Raw genomic sequence first — 14931 nt, forward strand, 5'->3', positions numbered from 1 at the left:
AATAAACAAAAACCTCTGTATTTAGATGGGGTTGGGTTTTTTTGTGTGCAGCTACAATCCCAGGCAGCCAACATGTATATTTTTACAAAGGGTTTCCCCTGCTTTTTCCTTCTTTTTTTTAAAAAAGTCAATACGGGGAATTGTTACTCAAGGCATCATTAACTGATTCTATACACATGTGGGTATCATTAAAACCATTTTAAGCAATCTTTTCTAGGATATCAAGTATATTCAATCTAAATAAAGACTTCTCCTGTCCAGTCTTGTTGGTAGAAATTAAAACATGCTACCAAGTCCCATGACTCACTTTTCCAAATCCCCATTTAACAACATTTATAAATATCATGACTTCCAAGGGCACCTTCCTAGGATTTTTGACTGATTCCCTGGCTCCAGCACTTCCCCAGGTGGCAAGGATTTAAGGAAGTTTATCAAAACTAGTTTTAGGTTTTTTAAAGTAGTTATAGTGCAGTATAGGCAGTTACACCCAATTAGTTGTGATCCATGTAAAAGGATTCCAAAGCTTAAAGAAATATGGAAAATTCTGTGGTATGGCATATTCGATAATATAGCTCCCAAAGCTCTTTAACATCATGCTAGTTACAGCTGAAAGAAAAGTTAACATAAAAATGAAATAAGCTATATTATATCCAACCTCCAATCTTTTTAAGTATATTTTATTGATTTTTTACAGAGAGGAAGAGAGAGGGATAGAGTTAGAAACATCGATGATAGAGAAACATTGATCAGCTGCCTCTTGCACAACCCCTACTGGGGATGTGCCCGCAACCAAGGTACATGCCCTTGACCAGAATCGAACCTGGGACCTTTCAGTCCGCAGGCCGACGCTCTATCCACTGAGCCAAACCAGTTTCGGCCCAACTTCCATTCTAATTATCGCTAAATTAAACCACATGCAGCATACTAGATTACTCTTCAAGGGTATTTTAAACATGGTTCAAACAAACTGTCTATGTAAGAAACTTGGGCTGCTCGATGTTATAAACTGGACAATTTAAGAGGAGACAATATTTAAAATACAGTATTTTAGAATCAGGAGGCCTAGCTTAAAATTCTGGTTGGTACTTAGGAATTTTCCCCGAGAAAATAGTTTAGTCCCTTTGCATATCAGTTTACTTACTTATTTAATTAATATCAGAATACCACAGCCTACACATCACAGGGCTGCTATGAATAGTCTGTTTATGAAAGCTACTAGAAACTATTAAGTGTTATATCATTCTTTTAAAATATTCTTCAATGTATTCTTTTCTTTAAAATGTAAATTTTAATCAAACTCCTTTAATGAAATTTTTACAAGCATTAACTTATCAAATCTTACTGTATCTCTTTTTAAAATTTCTGTTTTTGATTGATTTGAGAGAGAAAGGGAGAAAGGGGGGAAAAAAAACCTCACTGATTTGTTGTTCCACTTATTTATGCATTCTTTGGTTGATTCTTTTATGTGCCCTGACCAGGGATCAAACCGGCAACCTTGGCGTATTGGGAAGATGCTCTGATGAACTGAGCAACCTGGCTAGGGCAAATCTTACTATATTTTAAGCCTATCTTACCTCTTTTAGAAATCTAGCAACCGTTGGAAAACTGACAATAAAAATTTTAAATATCTTGCCCTGGCTGGTGTTGTTAGTTGGGTGTTGTCCTGTGCACTGAAAGGTTGCTGGTCCCATTCCCGGTCAGGGCACATGCCTGGGTTTTGGGCTTGATTCCCCGGTATGGTACAGGGCATGCAGAAGGCTGCCAATCAATGTTTCTCTCGTCTCTCTTCCTCTCTCTAAAAATCAATAATCTATCCTTTAAAAAAGAAATTTAAAATATCTTTCTCTGAAAGTCTACCTGTTATTTCGCATTGCCTCCCATTCATTATTCAAGGAACAAAAAGGGTTTACCCAACTCTGAAGTCACCTATTCAAATGGAATCACTGGCTTGCTTTCACTTTGAAATTCAAAGTATGTTTCATGTGCAGTACTGAAAGTATTACTTTTAAACTAAAACATACTTTTATTGCATTATTTTCCTAAAGTTTTATTTACTTACCTTTATGATATTTTTATATGTATATACAGGGGGAAGCAAAAATAGGTTTAAAGTTGTTCATATGGACAATACAATAAATAATACATAATAATACAAAAATAAACTCTGGGTTTCATGTACTCATAATTATAATCCTATTTTTGTCCCACCCTGTACAACACACCGTTTTTTACATACTAGAACTTTGTTTCTGTTTCTCCCTTGGGGTATCAGTCAAGGCAGTCTTTGACTAACCCTTTTACGCATTCCACCCACTTTTCTACTGACTCTATACATAGACTTTAGGGCTTAAAATTAAACAAATCAAAACAAAAGACCTGAGACTCTTACCAAGGTCTGGCAATTCACCCCTTCTCAAGTTACAGACCCTACCTAGGTACCCTCCTAGTCTTCACAGCTGCAGATTACCAGTAATAGTACTTATCCTCTCTTCTGCCTTAGTCTAGGTCAGGGGTCCTCAAACTTTTTAAACAGGGGGCCAGTTCACTGTCCCTCAGACGGTTGGAGGGCCGGACTATAGTTTAAAAAAACTATGAACAAATTCCTATGCACACTGCACATATCTTATTTTGAAGTAAAAAAAACAAAACGGCAAAAACACCCGCATGTGGCCCGCGGGCCGTAGTTTGAGGACGCCTGGTCTAGGTGGTTCTGCGTTTAGGAAAAACAATCAAAGATTGTAGAGCTTGGCTAGAAAATAATTTCTTCCCATCTTCAAGGCCAACTCAGACCTAGCTTGGATGAAGTGGCAGGACCTGGTGCACAACTACCCTGGAGGCCGGCCTCCATACCAGTCTTGCCTGAGAGAGAAAGTGGGCTCATAAGACATAGCCTAGTTGTAAGGGGAGCCCAAGCTCCATTCTTGCTGACATCTCTGGCTCTCTACCTTCTCCAGATTCTCCAGGAAATGACAAGCTTTTTCATTCCCTTACCAAACATCTTGCCCTCGATCTAGGCACCATGGGCAAATTTCTATCATTCTTTCTCCCTTCACAATAGACGGCAAATGGTTCTTCAACTGGCCATATGTTCAAAGATCCCTTGTTTCTGAATATTCTGGGTAAAGGTATTGTCAGGGTAGGGAGCTCTCCCTGGGATGTTTCACCCTGGCATAAAGATTATTTTGAGCTGCAAACAATTAAAGCCCAACTAACTCAGGAAGTGGTTTTTTTGTGTGTTTGTTTTATAACCTCCCCCTTTTCTTCTCAAAGGGATTCAGATGGAAAAACCTGCTTCAGAAAGGGAACTTTAGGATTACCACTTTAGCATATTCACTTTTGCACATATAAATTAAGTGTGGTTGACAGAAAGGATCCATGAAAAAAATCTGTTCCCTAGATTTCCCTCTGTCCTGTTGTTTCTGAGTAGCATAACAAGAATGTATTTGCTACTTTCTCAGCTACCTATGAGTTGCCCGTACCCCTTTCACCTTTGTCCAAAATGACATCTATATCCCATTTCGCCTCATTGTCTTTGGAATTTTTATGCTTATGAAAAAATGCACATGTAAAAATTTGATTTTCTCCTGTTGATCTGATGTATGTTGGTTGACTTATTCGACTAGCCAGAAGAACTAAAGGGGTAAGGGAAAGTTTCCCGGGCCATGAGAGTATCACCTATAAAAACTAACAACTGAGAAAAAGAAACAATTATTCTAATAAAGTCTTCAATGAAATTATACATATGCAAATAAACTATCTGTGCCGTCAAATGTCTAGCATTTTATCCTAAATTAAAACACACTGGGAACTAACAGAACCTTTAAAAAGTTAACTGTAAGCATTAAAAGCATTTATAATATATATTAATTCTACAGTGTAATACTCAACATCAGTATTTTCTTTTCTGCTCTAAGCTTCCTTATACTTTATTCATAATTAACATACAATAGTCACTATTTACCAGGTACTGTTGTTATTATTATTATTTTTTTAGAGAGAGAGGAAGGGAGAGAGAAACATCAAGCATCAATGTGAAAGAAAAACATAGACTGGTTGCCTCCCATTTGGAGATCGAAGCTGAAACCTGAATATGTGCCCTGACTGGGAATTGAACCCACAACCTTTCAGTACACGGGACAACACTCCAACCACCTGAGCCACTTGGCCAGGGCTATCAGGTACTATTCTAAGTGCTTTACATGCATTAATTTACATAAGGCACTAAACAACTCAAAAAGGTATGTAATATTTATAGGCTATTTACAAATAACAAATCTTAGGCATAGACAGGCTGAGTTACAGGAGTCTGTTCAAAATGACAATGCCAAGATTGGAACAACACAGTCTGGCTGTAGCATCTTGTCTATTAACTACTGTGCTATGATGCCTCTGATGCCTTCGCTATCACACTTAACATTAAAATTGCTTATGAACCACTAGAGGGCAATGGATTGTGACCATCCTTTGCACAGCTATATCCTCAGGACGGAGCAGAAGTCTTGAGGCTCATGAATAAATCATTGTTGAGTTCTTCACAGGTATATTTTCCCCTCTAGACTATGTTCCCTAGGCCCTAGGGTCAGACAAGACAGAAGTGATACTGCAGCTCATCCTGTAAGAGTACATGGCACATAAATGAAAATAAATTACTATGCAGAAGTTCTTGCTCCAGACATTCCTAAATACCTGCTGAATGAATATATCTTCTATTTACAAAGTCTTGAAGCAAAAGACAAGAATGGGAAGCCCCTGTATGGGGACAACAACCAGACGCACCTCTCTAAACCCAACTTTGCAAGAAATCAACAGCTGCCTTAAATAACATTTTAAACTCACTCATAGGCAGATTAGTGGACTAAGGTAAAACATTAAATGAAATATAAAAACAGTCTACTATGTGAGGACTGCTCCCTTTAAGAGCTTTTTACTTAAGAAAAAATAAAAAAGACCAAAAACAAATCCATACTTAGCAAAGGTAAGTTTGAATATGGTGCAATTACTTTAAAAATAATCACTCTTTTTATAGAATCCTTCTAAATAGTGAATTCCCGTTAATTCACTCAAAAAACAACAACCCAGGAATTTAAAAATTAAGCTTAATTTGGGCAAGGAAAAACCATAATAGACCATCCTAAGAATTAATTACACAGCCTTTAAAAGAGCAATTTCCATCTGTAGCCATCTCTGAATTACTTATATAGGCATTAATCAAAGTAAATCTCAGCATCTGGCGGGCTTTCCTCTCAGTGCATCAGAAATTCTACCACGGTTACCATTTCAACTCAGAACACTCTCCAAATTACCTTCGGATGCCAGAAGAGCACATATGGAAATGAACAATTCCTTTCTGACACTATTCTGGAAACAATGTCAAAGTTTTTTTTTTTTTTTTTCTTAAACAAAAGAATCAATTCTTTTAAAACTTCAAATCTCAAAAGAAAAGCTGGAAATGTAATACGGAAGGAGGCCTGGGTAATGTGTGAAGATTTGCATTATTACAGAAATTCACCCTCTTACACAGTCAATCCCGCCAAGGCCACACGACCTTCCAACCGTCCCCTAACCCGCAGGGAACAGGGACGCGGGGCGATGCGGGAACGCAGGAGCCGAGGCGACCGCACAGGTAAGCCACCTCCCGACAGCCCGCCTGGGGGGCTGGGCGGGACCAGGCCGCCCGCCCCGGACCCCGCGAGCAACTCGAAGAAAAAACACACCTCCTTCGTGATAGCCTCTTCCTTCCTCAGGAGGGCCGAGGGGAGGGGCGCCCCCGGAAGGCACTCCAGGGAGAAACACACACCCCAAAATTCCTATTTCAAATTTCTGCCTACTAGTTTCTTCTCCCGAAACGGACCGCCGGGCGTCCCCGAGCCCCCAGGAGATGTGAGCGGGGTGGGCGCTGGGGCAGAGCCCGAGCTGACGCGCTCCACGGGGCACCGCTCCCCCCCAGCGGCAGAGGGGCGCCCCGAGTCCTCCAGGAAGCGCAATGCTCCCTCAAAACCGCGACCCCGGCCGGCCCCGGGCCACGCCTCGCCGAGCCCGTCCCCCCCGCCGGGCCGGGCCGGGCCGGGCCGGGCCCAGGCCGCCGCCGCCCGCCCTTCCTCCCGGCCGCTCCCCGCGGGCCGCCGGCGACAGCGACAGCCACCGCGGGCGGGCGCACTCACATCCGTCCGCGTCCTCCTGCAGGTCCTCCTGGAGCAGCGAGAGGTCTGCGCCGGGGAGAAAAGAAAGGCCCAGTTAGCGCCCCGCGACCCGGCGCGCCTCCCGGCCACCCGCCCTCCGGCCCCGCGGCGCCTTCCCGCGCCGGGACCCCGCGCCGGCCTCGGCCCCACCTGGGGCGGCGGCGGACGGGCGGACGCGGGGAGGCGCCGCCGCCGCCGCCGCCGCCGCCGCCGCGCCGCCCGGAGAACTGGGGGCCACGTACCCGCCATCTTGTGGTCGCCCCCTCCTCCTCCTCCTCGGTCTCCCGGGGATCCGGGGCTACATGGAGCGGCGCGAGCCGGGGAGCCGGTGGACGCGCGCGGGAGGGGCGGCGAGGAGGAGGGACGGGCCGGCGGGGGCGCGCGCGCGGGGCGGGCCGAGGGCCCGGGACTGGGCCGCGGGCGGAGCGGCTCCCGGACGCCGGGGGTGGGCGGGCGCCGCGGGCCCCGGGCCTCGCCCCGCCTCGCCCGTCCGCTCCGGGCGGCACCGGGGCGGCCGGCGCTCCCTCCTCCCGCCTCCCTCGCTCCCGGCCCGGCCCGGCGGCGCGCGCTCACACCCTCGGCCGGAGGCGCCCTCACGCCGAGCAGCGGACGGAGCTGCCGCCGGCCCGGGACCCTGCGGCTGGGGGGCCGGAGCCGGGCAGGGCCCCCCGCGGCCCGACCCGCTTTATTGGGTCACCGCCTCGTCGGCCGCCGCAGCCCTTCTCCGCGGCCGGGCGTTCGCTGCCCCGCGCCCCCTCCCCAGGTTGCACGTACGTCGGCGGCGATCCGAGGCCTGGCGGAGGCCGAGGGTCCCACCCTCCGGGCGGAGGAAGCGCCGCCCCCCCGCGCGCCGGGGCCCGTGGGAAGCGGCTGGTAACAAAGCCCTGGGCCCGGGGCCTGGTCTCGGAGGGACCCGGGCAGCCTGGGGCAGCCGGCTCGCCCGCCCCGCGCGTTTCAGCTTTCGACGCAGGTGCCGGTTCAGGCGGAGACGCAGGTGATTACCCTGCGCCTGGCTGATCGTGAACTGACAAAGCGGAAACCCTCCAGCGAGCGGCGGGCCTGGGTTCAGGTCTTTATTCTGCCAGTTACTTAGTAGGCGGGTGACCCGTTTGTAAAATGAAGGATGATAACTGCCTCTGGGGATTATCGGGATTAAAGAAGAAGGCAAGGAACCTAGCGCAGTACTGGATATGTTGGAGGTGCCCGATGAACGGTGCCTATGATTGTTTTTCCCCCTTAAAGTAGTAGGTGCTCACCTGAATTCTGTATCACAGATTTTTATCATTCCCCCTTTTCACATGTGTGTGATTGATTAGCTCAAGCTCCCAAGCACAGAGTGAGAGCTAAACCTAGGTTTTCTGATTCCATTTCACACTATCCTATCTCTACCTCCAGTTCTACTCAAGGCCTCCGATATGGTAATCTCTTGAAGTGCAGAACAAAACAAGGACTTGTTTAATTAATGCCACTTTGGGGGTCTGGTCTCTTGAACCGGAGAGGGAATTCTAAATAGTTAATCAGCTTGTTCCTTTCTGCATTGTGGCTTTAACCAATGAAGGACCAGTCTAAGAAATCAGATCTCCTGAAGTTCATAATTCTGTGTCATAAAATGGGTTCTATATAGCTATTCCCAAAACTTCCCTCTCGGATATGGAACACATTGTATAGTAAATATTAAACTTCTAAGAGTAATAAAGATTGGAATACAATCTATAATTCCAGGTGTATGTCTAATTTTGTCAAATATAGAATAACTAGAGGCCCACTGCACGAATTCGTGCACCAGTGGGGTGCCTGGGCCCGGCCTGCGGGAATCAGGCCGAAACCAGCTCTCCAACATCCCCTGAGGGGTCCCAGATTGCAAGAGGGCACAAGGCCAGGCGGAAGGACCTCACCATTGCATGATCAGGGCCAGGGAGGGACTGTGGGAGGGCTCCAGGGCATGTGCGGCCCATCTTGCTCAGTCCCAATCGGCTGGATACCAGCAGCAAGCTAACCTACCGGTTGGAGCGTCTGACCCCTGGTGGTCAGTGCACGTCATAGCAAGCGGTTGAGCAGCCTTAGCATACCATTAGCATATTATACTTTGATTGGTTGAACAGACAACCAGACACTTAGCATATTAGGCTTTATTATGTAGGATTAAAACTAAAGGCTAAAAACTGTCATCTATCTCTCTCCTTCCCTTGAAAAATGCCGTTACATAAATTCTGCTGACACCAACTCTTAAAATGATGAGTTAGAAATTCACGAACTATCGACGGAAACGGGTCCCAATTGATTCAATCTGTGACCGTTTTGCTGTGATACTTGTCTTGTTGACACCTACCACTTTAGCAATTCTGGGTGGAAGGAGGGGGAAATAGGATTTGGCCTTTTACTCTAAAATTTAGAGTCTAAATGGTGATCTCTAAACAACACAGAATTTACCGAGTGCCAGCTATTCTTCAGCTACTGGACATCCAAGGACAAAACTATCTTGATGATCTACTCAGTATAATTTTCAGTGATCATGATAAATAGAGGTTGTGTAGGAAATGCTAGCCTGGGGTACATAATGACTGTCTGTGGTAGCTAGGCCTCAGTACATTTTATCTCAGTATTTTCTGGAAGGCAGCAAAGGAGAAGGGCCTGTATAACTTTGCCTGTATTGTTCAAAAGCTATGCATTTGGGTATCATCTTACCTCCATTATATGCCTCAGTAGGTTCCTTTAGTCAGCGTGGTTTTTAGACATTTCAGTGGTTAAGCACAAGTACATATTTTTTACATTTAATTTTCTCTCATTCTCTACTCCTTCCTCAAAATAAGATCAATGGTTTTTAAACCAGTATTCTATGAAATGTACTCTTTCCTCCTTATGAAAATTATATTTAAACAATAGCAATCATAATCTATGTACCCTTACTCCAATTTCACTTACAGTCTAGCCCATGGATACCAGAAGCTGTGTGTAGTGGTCAGAACACAACACACTGTCTGAATTCTTAACCTGCTTTGTCCCTGGAAATGGAGGGAGTGTCGCAAGTAAACTTTTTTAAAAGTATTATCCAAATCTGTGTCTATTAAGGCCTGAATTTTTCAGAATAAGTCCTCTTCCAAATGATAGTGAAAGCTTTCATTAGTAGCCAAGGAAACGTAAAAATTAACTAATTTGGTTCTTCAAACACAAACATAACAAATATCACGGGAAAAATATTGATAATAAACAAATAAAACCTACCTGGCATTGCTTGATGCTACCCCATTTATTAATGTTTATATTGATAATGGAACCATTTACTTTTTTCTTCAGAATGATCATTCCTGAACCTGAAAGTACATAAAGGCAGATTATCAGTTATTGTTTTGAGTAATAAAAATGAATCAATCTGAAAATGAAGAAATTCGATAAAAATGCTTTTTAAACAAAATTTTAACCTTTCAGCCGAGCTGGTGTGGCTTGGTGGTTGAGCGTCGACTCATGAACCAGGAGGTCATGGTTCAATTCAGGGCACATGTCCAGGTTGTGGGCTTGATCCCCAGTAGGGGGCATGCAGGAGGCAGCCCATTGATGATTCTCATCATTGATGTTTCTATGTTTCTATCTCTCTCTCCCTCTCCCTTCCTCTCTCTGAAATCAATAAAAACATATATTTTTTAAAAAGAAAACATTTCATTCACCTTGTTTTTTTATTTATTTTTTGAGACAGGTTGATGGATGTCCCTCACAGAGTGTCATTCCCAAGTAAAAAGAACACATAGAGTTTTTATTTTTATTTTTAATGTATTGCCAATCTCTTACTTGAACCCTCTTATATACTTTTTTGGTATATTTTATAAAGGGAAATATTTGTATGAAATTTGTCTTATCTTTCCTTCCTATGCGTTTTCTAGCCCCTTTTAAAGCTTCATGTCAGGATGACATTCCAAGCCCTAACTAATTTGGCTCAGTGGATAGAGTGACGACCTGCGGACTGAAGGGTCCCAGATTTGATTCCGGTCAAGGGTACATGCCCAGGTTGCCTGCTCAATCCCCAGTAGGAGGCATGCAGAAGGCAGCCAATCAATGATTCTCTCTCATCATTGATGTTCCTATCTCTCTCTCCCTCTCCTTTCCTCTCTGAAATCAATAAAAATATATTTTTTAAAAAGATGACATTCCAAAATATGAAGTCATAGCCTTTTCTAGAGCTTTCAGTTTGGTTTGTTTCCAAAGACACTTGATCTCTGTATTCACATCAGCCAAAGATACCATCCTAGAAAAAGAAAAAAGGAAGGAAGGAAAGAAAGAAGAAAAAATAGCTACAGAACTGAGCCCCATCAGAGTTATCCCTGTTCAGGCAATAATTTTTCCATCTACAGGAGTTGAAGGTGGCCCATAGAATGCAACAGAACATAGGCTCTGTCCCACCATCAGTCAAGGCTGCAAGTTTCTTAGCACAGGCTTCTTCTGACAGAAAAGTGCATCCTGCTAGGACGACCACCATAAACTGAGTATAAAGGAAAATAAACCCTGTTTCTTACCCACCCCCATACCATGCTAATTACTTCGGTGCTTTTCACTGTGCCCCAGATTAGCAGAGCAAAAGGATTCTCCACTGAGCAATTTTGTAGCTATTCCAGCAGAGGTAAGGCATCCTATACAATTTGTTCCACACATTTTAATTTCTTAAAAAAAAAACTAAGATGTAAAAATAATGAGCGTTAAATTGATTACAATGGCAGTGTTGGTTTTCTTTATACCTTTATCTTAATGCAGAAAGCGTTAGTTGCAATCACATTCAAAGCAACGTGCAAGAGCCTATCCCAGTGTTGGCAGAGTGCAGAGTATGTGCCGAGGAAAAGCTTATTATTCTGAATCTGAATGGATGAGTCAAGTTGATCCAGGAAAAAAACATAGGCAAACCACACATTCAAACCCAGATAAACTTGGTGATTAAACGATGCCTTGATTTTAAGGTCCTTTCATACTAATGCTGCCCTATGGTTCTATGACTAAGAAGAAATCGCTTCTATTCTAATTTCATCTTTCTGTGTATCTAATTTCATCCCTCTGTGTTACCATTTGCAACAATATGGATGGACATAGAGGTATTATGCTAAGTGAAATAAGTTAGGCAGAGAAAGACAGATAACGTGATTTTAATTACATGTGGAATCTAAAAAGCATAATAAATAAAATAGAAACAAACTCAGATACAGAGAACTGATGGTTGCCAGGTGGGAGGAGGGTCCAGAGGATGGGGGAAAAAGGTAAAATTGGTAGTTACAAAATAGTCATAGGGATATATAAAGTACAGTATAGGGAATATAATCAATAATATTGTAATGACTATATATTGTGTCAGGGGGATACTAGACTCACATAACTTCGTGAGTTATGTAAAAGTCTAACCACCATGCTGTACACCTGAAACTAATATAATATTGAATGTTGACTATAATTGAAAATTTTTTAAATATTTAAAAAAAAACAAGGAAGAAAATAATCAAAACCACATACACAAAATAAATTACTCTCATGTTTTTCTCTTGAGCTATTGGGTGTTTCTTATTGAGGTGTTACTTATTGAGGAGAAAAGGGCTAGGGGAGGGCAAGAAGAGGTATAATAGAACAAGAGTTCATTGCTGGATATGTTAAAACTGATAGGCCTGTGAGATAGATAGCCAACGAGAGATGTTAAATGGGAAGTTTACTGGGTCAGTGAAAGATCTAAGGAGGAGGTGAAGAAAGGAAAGTAACATGTGCAGTGACTACAGAGTATGGAACACATAGCAGTGGAAGTCTTCTGATTCCCAGTCCTGTGCTCTTGCAGCCTCCTACAAATGCCTAGTCTATGACATTATGGTATCACTTAATTAGATAGAAGGGCTTACTTTCATGGGTCATAATGAGAATAAGTGCACAAGCACCTCTGTATCAAATAAAAAGACATGGATGGATGAAGAGTACTGGCTCAGTGTCAAGAGCACAGAAATAAGATCCAGAAGGCTTGAAATTTACTTTTAGCCTTGCCATTTACTGGTTTCATTGATAAATGAATTCATAGTGTCAGATGACCTCTAAGATACCTATTAGTTTAAAAATTTGACAGTTCCCCAGCAATTGCACTTTTGGGTACACAGCCTAATAACATTCTTGTACCTGTGCACAAGGAGATATGTTTATGAATCCTCACTAAAAACTTTGTTTAAAACAGCAAATTTAAAGGAACTACACCATCTGTCAAAATAATAAATAAATAAATAAATAAAATATATTTATGTCGCAGAATGCTATATAGCTGTTTAATAAAATGAACTAGAACCCTAGACGGTTTGATCAGTGGATAGAGTGTCAGCCTGCAGACCAAAGGGTCTTGGGTTTGATTTTGGTCAAGGGCCCTGGTCAGGACTCATGCAGGAGGCAACCAATCGATGTGTTTCTCTCACATCGATGTTTCTGTCTTTCCCTTTCTCTTCCACTCTTCCTAAAAATCCATGGAAAAATATCCTTGGGTGAGGATTAACAAAAATAAAATAAATTAAATTAAATTAAAATTAAAAAATGAACTAGATCGATGTGTATATATAAAGATCACAAATATACCCTAGATCCGGGTGAGGCTGGTTCCCGGGTCCGGGTGAAACCGCGCGCAACTGGGTCCAGGTGAGGCCACGCACCCCCTGGGTCCGGGTGAGGCCACGCGCCCCTGGGTCCGGGTGAAGCCGTGCCCCTGGGTCTGGCCGAGACCAAACCAGAGGGAATCGGACCTGCATTACCACCATTTGTCCACCATCCAGAGCTGAGGGGTCAGTGCCGACATGTACTCATAAGGAACTGGTGGACATTGATATTGGGTCTCAAAAGAACTGTTGGTTCAGAAAGAAACTCACTACAGACTGATTCATTTGCCTGTCAGCATAACTATTATTGCTCGTCTCACATTCAGTTCTTATAAGTATATCTCTGGTGACACATGATCTCGCTCATCTAGGGGAAATGATGAACAACATAGACTGATGAACAAGAACAGACCCAGAAACAAGGAGGCATCGATCGGACTATCGGGCCTCAGAGGGAGGATAGGGGAGGGTGGGGGGAGGGGGGGAGATCAACTAAAGGACTTGTATGCATGCATATGAGCCTAACCAATGGTTAAGTTCAACAGGGGGTTGGGGCATCCGTGGGGAGGGGTGTGGGATGGGAATGGGGGGATGAGGACAAATATGTGACACCTTAATCAATAAAGAAATTTAAAAAAAATAAAAATTAAAAATAAAGATCACAAATATAGAATGTTGTATGCAAAAAAGTAGGTCTGAGAATTATACTTGAAATAATTCGCCTTTTGTGGAAGTATGTGTATGTAAAAATGCTATAAGTGAGGCAGGACAGTAAGAAGCTAGGAAAATTCCTGGGCAAGTAGAATTGGGAAACTGAGACAGATAGCTGAAAATAAACTGGCTGAGCAATTTATAGCCAGAATGTCACCTCCCTAGAGATAACATCTAGGCCTCAGTTGTATTTCAGCTCCAGGCCCAGAAAAGCAGCAAAACCAGGTGGGTGATGTCAGGACCAGCTGCAATGACTAATGACCCCCTGCCCTGGTGCTGACCAATCAGTAGAGGCCATGATCCTGAAAGGACACACCTGAAAAAGCTGATGACTATGCTAATTGAATATGCTATTGAAATCTCCTCTGAAACTCCAAACTCCCAGCCTTTAAAAAACCCCAAAACCAAGGACCCAGCTCTACTCTCCCTCCTGGGAGTATGCCCATGGCTTCCCCTTTCCTATATTCTTCCCTTCACAGGCCAGAATCTCCTAAACTCTGAGGGTACCCAGGTGACTTGCAACCAGCGGAGCAATGGACAGCGTCAGCTCATCCACGCCTAACCCACTGAAGCTGTCTCCAAGGCCCCCTTTTCTCTGACTTTGTAGGGAGCCAAAGAGCCCTGCCTAGGTCTCTCCTGTTGCTTCTTCTATGCTAAGCCCTTCCTTGTTTTATTGTCCCCAGCTTTAATAAACATACCCTGATAGTCACTTGGACTCATGTTGTGAAATCTTTCCTGGGCGAACTTAAGAACCCACACACTACCAGCTGGCCCGAGGCAGACCTGGTGTGAGCCAGGTCCCCTTTCCAGTAAAAAAAAAAAAAAAAGTAGATAAGAAGGATAAAATTCTGGTTAATTATTGGAATGGGGAAGGAAACAAGACTAGGAATGGGCTATAAAAAAAGCTTCAAGTTGCTTTATATTAAAAATTATATTTGATATGCATATAACAGAGTTAAAGAGGAGTTTGTTATATTATTATTTGCATATTTACATTAACTTTATGACTCAAAACAATAAAATAATCTATAATAACTGCATTTGATTTAAAGTTCTAAAAAATACTCTTTAAGCTAAGAATTTTTTCAAAAAGAGTCCTATTTGAAAACTCTTGCCATCATAAAGAGAAAAAAGTTCTAAACAACATACAATAGCTCTAGCTGGTTTGGCTCAGTGGATAGAGCATCAGCCTGTGGACTGAAGGGTCCCAGGTTCAATTCTGGTAAAGGACACATGCCTGGGTTGCAGGCTGAATCTCCAGTGGGGGTCATGCAGAAGGCAGCCAATCAATTATTCTCTTTCATCATTGATGTTTCTATCTCTCTCTCCCTCTCCCTTCCTCTCTGAAATCAATACAAATATATTTTTAAATGTTAAAAAAACATACAATAAATTCATAATGAACTATCTTTAATCCAAATAGATACACTATACTTTAGTGACTAAAGTATAAA

The 14931-nt window shown here is 43.2% G+C and overlaps 1 protein-coding gene across 3 annotated transcripts in view; it reads right to left on the reverse strand.

Annotated features, from left to right (window-relative positions):
- Nucleotides 1-6554, reverse strand: part of PPP4R1 (protein phosphatase 4 regulatory subunit 1) — a 68060-nt gene extending 61506 nt beyond the window's left edge. Inside the window, exons 1-2 of one of the 3 annotated variants that reach the window (XM_079785238.1) lie at nt 6422-6554; nt 6162-6206 (exon numbers count right to left, since the gene is read on the reverse strand). In XM_079785238.1, coding sequence (XP_079641364.1) covers nt 6162-6206; nt 6422-6428 — 52 coding nt within the window. In that variant the 5' untranslated portion in view covers nt 6429-6554. The remainder of the gene's footprint in view (nt 1-6161; nt 6207-6421) is intronic. The other 2 variants (XM_079785236.1, XM_079785237.1) reach the window with 2 other exon arrangements.
- Nucleotides 6555-14931: the final 8377 nt, after the last annotated feature.

This window comes from Cnephaeus nilssonii (assembly GCF_951640355.1).
Source record: "Cnephaeus nilssonii genome assembly, chromosome: 11".
Classification (NCBI taxonomy): Eukaryota; Metazoa; Chordata; class Mammalia; order Chiroptera; family Vespertilionidae; genus Cnephaeus; species Cnephaeus nilssonii.